The following is a 7,581-nucleotide window of genomic DNA, read 5'->3' as shown; positions in this document are numbered from 1 at the left end:
AAAAAAAAATCTATTTTTTAACTATTTCATGAAATCAATCCGAAATTAAAATAGAAATTATATCAAATCTGGCCTTAGTAATCAGTGTCGGAATCAATATCAATCTCGATCGATATTGATCTGAATCAACCTCGTTACCCCGATCCATCAGTTTTACCCTTTCTTTTTATATAAAAAAAAGGATAAATTACACGTCACCCCTTGGCTTTCAAACGAAACTCAAATCATCCCCTGATTTTTGAAAATACTCAAATCACCCCTGCATTAGACCCCAATATGACAAATTAGTCACTACCATTAGTTTTATGCTGTTAAGTGATGATGTTAGCCAATTAAATAAATTTAACTTTCTAAACTACCCTTGACATCCAAACATAGATTTTGAAGGGTAGTATTGCAAATTTAATTCTAATGTTTTAGTTCAAAGGTAAAATAATCCTTTCACACCAATAACTAATAGAGACAACACCCTTACTGTAGAGGAGGACAGATGAGTACTTTCAAAAACCAAAGGGGTGACGTGTAATTTACCCCCAAAAAACAGATTTTGTTATCTTCTCTACCGACATAGATTACTCATTCCATTGGTTGGGGAGTCAAAACTTTCTTTTTTCCAACAAATAGGAGAGGAGAATGAGTGTGATTTGCCAAACAACAAAGCTTCACAGTGTACACTTGTTTCCACAACAAGCAACCACGTGTCATATTATTAAAAAAGCTACCACGTGTCATATTACAACCAGCTCCCGCTCTCGACTCTGGAGGAAGAGAGAAGAGAAGTCGAGGTACCAAAAGCAAAACAAAAAGCTTCACATTCACAGCGACCACAGCTAGGAGCATTAGGTGGGAATCGAAGAGGAAGAACAGAGATTAGAACTTAAGAACAATTCTAGGGTTAGGGGACTGTGACCAGAATTTTGAACTAGGGAAACCATCATTCTTTGAATGGAGAGAAACGGAGACGGAGATGAAGAGAACTTGCAGAGAGCTCCTACAAGGGTTAGGTCAAGACCAGACCCTTTCTTGATCGTCTGCAAATGTTTCAGCGTCGTGGTTGCCTTAACGGCCTTTCTCTGTATTGCTGTTAATATTCTCTCTGCCGTCAGATCTTTCAAGAATGGATCCGATGTAAGCAAACTCGTCAATACTCCTGGATGACCCTCTTTGTTGTTTTTTGATGTTCATGCTATCATCTGTTGCAGGTTTTCGATGGGATTTTCCGCTGCTATACTGTTGTTATTGCGTTTTTTGTCGTTCTCGCAGAAACCGAATGGGGATTCATTATCAAGTTCTCGAAAGTGAGTTTTATTAGCTGAGAAGGTTTTTGTTTCCCATAAGTTTGTTTCTTTTTACTGACAAGTCATTGCTATTGCTTACCAGTTTTCAGTTCCCTAACCTTTATGTTTTTAGCTTGTGCATCTTCCATTATTTTGATAGCAATCTTTTGATCTCTTAACTGATTAAGCTCTCTGAGCAAACCAACCACCAATCTTTGCTCCATGTTTCTGCTTATATGTACATTTTCATTGCCGTGCTGCCAATTTTCATGATAAAAGACAATAGAACTGTCTAATGTGGCATTCTTCTACCCTTCATTTGTGTGTCTTCTTGACCTTACAAAGTAAAATATTACTTAGGAACCTAAAAGATGAAGCTCCCCTGCTTGATTTGCTACTTGGAAAAGAGATTTTGAGTAATTACACAAGAACATCTATTCTTCTCCCACCAAATACTACAATAAAAATGTAATTTGAAACTTGGTCTCGTCTTCCAATAGTTCTTCACTAATAAGAGTTGAGCTATCTCCACTTAACAGCTTAAGCTTTTAGGTTGGACCCACAAGTTGTTCGTGGGTTTTTCCACTTTCTTTGACAACTTTGAGAGTGACTCTAGCATCACCCTATCAGTACTGAATGAACCGTAGAATTTAGACCAAGCCTTTGTTGCAAGAGGGCAATGAGTGTGGTATGGACTCCTCATTAACCACCTGACATACTGAGCCGTAATACTTTAGCAAGTGATTGTTGTTCTTAGGTATGGACAATGGATGCGGTCAAGGTGAACGGAAATGCGAAAAGGAAGCAAAGTTTTATTACAACATAATGGAGCCCTACCAAAATGAAGGGAAAAGAGTTGTCGACTCTATGAGAAAGTAATTGTTTAGCAACTTGTCCCTGAAGCTTTTGGATTTTCAAATCCAGACCATCCTTTCCACATCCTTGGGAGGCACTCAAATAAGTCGTCTCACCCTGCATTAGGATTTCCCTGCCTTTAGGATGGTGGCTGATGGGCAAAAATATGGAAAAACAAAGTGCCCAATGCTTTCTACATACTCAGCAAGCTTCCTTATTTGGTGGAAACCTGTAAGTAAATGTTTAGAAGTTTAAATAGTCTTCTCAACAAAGGCATTGAGGCTATTCCCTCATACTTGAATACCTTTATCAAAGTACTCCCAGCCTTTCATAATGCCCTTGCAAACCCCTTTCCCTTATATTCTATAGATGATATTTTGTTCCAACTGATAGCGAACTCTTCTCCACAAGGTTTACCCTTCCCGATCTTATCTCCGAATCCATTCACTGAGAAGAGCTTTATAAATCAGAGAATTTGGCATAAAGCCCTATGTGCCAAGTCCCCACTGTTTGCAGATAACTTTCAACCCTCAAATTAGCATTAGAAGTCATCTTCCCACCCTCTCTAAGAGAAATTCCTTTGGTGTATCTCTATTTTTTTATTTTTCACTACAGAAGTAGGACATGCACAGAACGGATAGAGAATATTTAGGAAGCCTTGAAAAGGTCATATGTAATTTTGCCACGTTTGGAGAGGTAACTGGTTTTAATGAAGACACCAGTATTTAGGATCTCTTTAAAAAGGGAATTGAAGGAATGAAGTCCACTGATTTTACATCCAAGCATGCTGCAGCTGTCTCAATTGTTCACTTTTAAGTCCAAAAACCTTACTCTAAAGAAATTAGTGCAATGACCTAAAACCATTTATGGATGCATCTAAGGGCCCGTTTGATAACACTCTTGATTCTTGATTATGTTGATTCCGATACCGCGGGAATAATATGGGAATGGAATTCTGTTTGGCAAATCCGGTCTGATTTCATGCTCCCAGAAAACAGACCGGCCCCAAATGCCCTCGAAAATCAGGATAGACGGAACTTCTATTTGATGTTCTGTCTGTTCCGGAACAACCCAAGTTGGAACACAGCCCCACGAAATTAATATTGATCCCAATGATTTTTTGTTGCCCTGCTCAGCCTCCTCAAACCCAAGTTGGAACATATTAGGCCTTTCTAACTCTATTTCCTATGAATCTCTGTCCCCATCATATTATGCTATTGTTTCCTCCATATCTTCTGTTTCTATTCCACAAGGTTGGAAAGATACTATGGCTGATCCGAAGAGGGATAATTTTTTTCTTTGCCTTGGAGTTGAAATGGTGTTCTTAGAAGGGTTTGGGTTGACGGTACAGATGCAATTGTACCTTTAAGGTGAGTATTGGGAAAGTCGTTGCTGACTACCCTCTTGCATCTATCAGTATAAAACTTGCAATGGTTAATATGCCACATTAGCCTACTCTATGGAATTTGGTCACATCCTTTGCATTCTGTTCACCTTAGCACCTAGTGCTTCATCCCTAAATAGCATTTGGTAGTCACAAGGAAAACACGGGTGGTTATCAAATTCCTCTACATTTTATCTTTCAAACACAGATATTTATGTTTGATCATACGTCTGACATGTTCTGCGCTTAGTGTCATATTTTTATTTCTGAATCTATTTTATTTACATTTTCCCTTGCTGCTTGTTATCAAACTCACTATAACTTTGCAGATATTGGAGTATTGGGCTGGTAGAGGCATGCTGCAAATCTTGTATGTTTCTTGATACAATATTATTTCCATTATATTTTTGGAGTTTGTACAGTTACTGGTCAAACACCCCACCATTAAAGGTGTGGAAATCTTATGAAGCCATTGTATTGTGATTTTAAAGCAATGTTTGATTATTCTATTTCAGTGTAGCTGTCATGACAAGAGCTTTCCCTGATACTAGTGGAAAGCGGAAAGATCTAGTGCTGCTTCAAAATATAGCAAGCTATCTGCTCCTTGCATGTGGTGTGGTCTATTTTATTTCGGTAAGGTCATTCTTTGTCTCCAACCCACAATGACAACTCACCAAATTTTCCTAACACCCAACTTCTAGGGGTTAGTAACACAAATCTTGTTTTACCATTCTGCTCTAGCTAAGGTGTAATGACCTAGCACAAGCTTGGAACAACAAATTTCTTGTATATTATACAACCCTGCTAATGTCCCTGACATTATGTAGAGACTTAACGAATTAGTCAGCTAATTCTCTCCATTTTTCACTTGCTCTGTTTCTGTCTGTGTATGTGAATACTCTTGATTTATATAGATCTTCTGTTTAAGTTGAGTTGTCATATGTAAGATGACTTGATGAAGATAGCATCAGTTTTTGCTTGACTTTGACTCCCGACACCCAGGGTATCCTTTGCATTGGTTTTCTTAAACGTGCTCGCCAGAACAAAGAAGTTTCAAGAGAGCAAGCAGCTAAAGATCTGGAGGTTAGCTTTCTTTCTTTCCTTTCCTTTTTTCTTTTGCGGGGTGGGGGGTGTACTCGAGGTAACTTTTCATTTAGCCCATATTTTGAGAAGCCATGTGTGAGGTTGATAATTTAAATAAAATTGGAGCTCATTCAAAAATAATAAAAAACAGATCTCAAATTTCACTTTTGGATTGGTTGTGATTTGCTTCCGTTTTATGGTAATGAGAATTTATTTGAGATTATAGAGTCCATTGGTTGACATATGGTTTATCCTAGGTTCCAAAGGTTAATAAAATTTTTATTTATATTTGATAGATAACAATGCAATGAATTGAAACATTAATCTAATTTCTTTGTTCTTATTGAATTGCCTCCCATCAGAACGGGATTCATTTGATTGATATATTTACTGTACCAATAGGTCTTTGTTCTCTACATTTGTAAGTATAGGATGCTCCTGCATATTCAGAAAAACTTACCTTCATAGAACTGTTCTTATTTAATATAATCATCTAGTAGTAGGGTGAAGGGAGCACCATTCAGCTGGATCAGATGTACGGAAGGAATATTAGGATCTGAGAATAAGGCCTAAAATCTAGACCAGACCAGCCTATTGGACTTTTCAACCTGAAAATGGACCCTAGACTATTGATCTTTTCAGACCATCAAAGCTGGCAAGCTCAACTGATAATGCATTACAAATCTTGGCATCTACTGTAAGATGTTTATAGATGAGGCAAAGATCTTCAACTCTCTATGGAATGATTGAGCCTCCAAGGTTCTTTGGGAGTGGTCATCTCACAATCCCAGAATCACCCTCCACAATCAAGCAATTAAGGTTCAGCTTCGACCTTTTGCCCTGAGGAAACTTCGGTAATATTCCCAAGCTCATCCTAGAGCACCACCAACTTCAGCTAGCCCTGGATTTCCAATGGAGCACCCATCAAAGTTAGTCTTATTGAGTTGGGAGGGAAGTCCCAAAACAAATAATACTCTGGGTTAAGAGACAGGGGTAGCTACGATCCTCCACTTTCTCAGAATATTTGCTCTAGAGATACCATGAAAGCAGAGAGATTGGATGTCCCCAACTGCCCTTAACATCAGGACTCAATATCTAATTTTGTCGATACAGGTTGTATGAAAAATCATCTTGTTGCACTCTTCCCAAATGTTCCATATCCACTAATAAAATATATCTGCACATTTTCCATGGATTGTTAGAGCATAGGAATACCAAATACCTAAGCTGAAGAAAATCAGGGATTCCATAAGGAAAGATCCCAAGCAATCCAAAAAGACAGAGTAGAGATTCTCATTATTGAAGGCTGGGGGGGGGGGGGGTTCAAGCCATGGTTTTGCAGGGCTGGAACTATGCTGCCTCTCCTATAAACATGGAGTACATCCAGGGGATTAGGACTCAATAGTACATCTTGACGTAGGTTTGGCTGAATATGTGATTTTTTTTCCTCCCACAATTATTACATTTACAATTATTATGCCGAAATACTTTCCATATCTATTAATAGGATTTTATGCATGTGTTATAATTAATAAACTGAAGTATCTGAATTTGTTTGAGTACGTTTAAATATAATTTGCTTTTGATAAAATTTATCCATGAGCAATACAGGAATTGGAGCGGCGAAGAGAGGAGCTTGAAGCATTGCTGGTCCAGGAAAGGGTTTGAGACAACTTATATGCTAGAGGCAGCCAATCGGACCATCCCAAATTGCCAATCTCAACCAAGTGGTGAGGAAGTTGAGTCCTGTAGACCCTGTATGAGTACCATTGTTGTATGATTGCTGATGTTTCTTTTGACTGATTTCTCATCAACTTACGTTCGTTCTTTTGGAGAATTTGGAAACCTTGTAGGAGTACACAAATTTACAAATTTATGTAAATTTGGTATCAGAGCTTTAGTACGCTCTTGATCTTTTGTAACCGCACTCTACTCCAGAGTATAGAATTTGCTAATGAACGTTGAATAGCACCGAGGATCTACCCCTGATCGTCGTTTCTATTCTCTGGTCTGCAGCAGAGTGAAAGAGGAGAACTTATCTCTAACTTATCTGACAGGTATATATGAAGTGAAGTTCTAAATTTCCCTTCTTTGTTTCTCTCCTTTCTTTTCTTGTTTAGACCTTGTCGTTACCGGCAACGACATATACACAGCAGAAGACTACCTGCGAATCGGTAGATCACTGAGGATTACCCCCCTCTGAGTGTGAAAACGGATCCTTTTCTGATCAACAACACCTGCTAGGCACACACATCTTCTAGTACTATCCCTCAAGGACGGATTATCCGCTAACGAGTGGTGAAGTACGAAGTTTTTAATTTTTGATTGTTTATATCAGTTGTGATTTTCACGGTCATATATTCTGTAGTGGTGGTGATGTCCTGTGAATCACTGGTTTGAATACCATAAGTGATTGGACCTTTGTCCCGCCGATACTATAGAACGGATTTAGCTCCCGAAAATTATCTTTTTTATTCACAATCATAATTATGACTTTCCCTCCCCCTTGGTATGGTGATCCATCTCTTCCATACCCACATGGCACACACGCTCTACCAGGCGATATTAGTGGCGCTTTAAATTATTTTATTGATATGTCCTTAGATAATCAAGAAAAAATCTCAAAAAAATTAGATAATACGATCACACTTCTGTCAGATCTGGTTGACAACCGACCAGTTACACCTCCAGACCCACCCCCAGGGTCTACGTTCTTAGTAATTAGTACTTACACTGAAGACCCCCCTTCAGATGATGAATATATTTATTTAAAAGAAATTATGGACCATTGGAAAGACCGTTATAAATCTACTACGGACCCAAAGGACCAAGACCGACTCTTCGGTATGATGCAACAATTCTATGTTGACAACCAACAGAGTTTTGTAACACATAACTTCGTTCTCTTTTTTGATAACGAAGATGAGATTCACAACGAATCATCTTCCTCTTCTGACTCTTCCATAGACTCAGAATCAGAAG

General features: G+C 38.4%; 1 protein-coding gene across 1 annotated transcript; it reads left to right on the top strand.

Annotated features, from left to right (window-relative positions):
* Window positions 1-847: 847 nt before the first annotated feature.
* On the top strand, window positions 848-6,455 carry LOC122660914. Its single transcript, XM_043856170.1, has 7 exons — window positions 848-1,128; window positions 1,203-1,298; window positions 3,846-3,886; window positions 4,032-4,149; window positions 4,519-4,599; window positions 6,211-6,294; window positions 6,340-6,455. The coding sequence occupies exons 1-6, from the start codon at window positions 946-948 to the stop codon at window positions 6,265-6,267; spliced, it is 576 nt and encodes a 191-aa protein (XP_043712105.1). The 5' UTR covers window positions 848-945; the 3' UTR covers window positions 6,268-6,294; window positions 6,340-6,455.
* Window positions 6,456-7,581: the final 1,126 nt, after the last annotated feature.

The sequence above is a fragment of the Telopea speciosissima genome, chromosome 5, assembly GCF_018873765.1.
Source record: "Telopea speciosissima isolate NSW1024214 ecotype Mountain lineage chromosome 5, Tspe_v1, whole genome shotgun sequence".
NCBI classification, from domain to species: domain Eukaryota; kingdom Viridiplantae; phylum Streptophyta; class Magnoliopsida; order Proteales; family Proteaceae; genus Telopea; species Telopea speciosissima.
The sequence above is the reverse complement of the archived record's forward strand: the minus strand, read 5'-3'. Positions and strand labels throughout refer to the sequence as shown.

Bases quoted from the DNA above. Each gene is read 5' to 3' on its own strand.
- LOC122660914 (XM_043856170.1), top strand. From the start codon at position 946: ATGGAGAGAAACGGAGACGGAGATGAAGAGAACTTGCAGAGAGCTCCT. The intron at 3,887-4,031 runs GTATGTTTCTTG...ATTCTATTTCAG, and splicing joins AGAGGCATGCTGCAAATCTT to TGTAGCTGTCATGACAAGAG. The intron at 4,150-4,518 runs GTAAGGTCATTC...CCCGACACCCAG, and splicing joins GTGTGGTCTATTTTATTTCG to GGTATCCTTTGCATTGGTTT.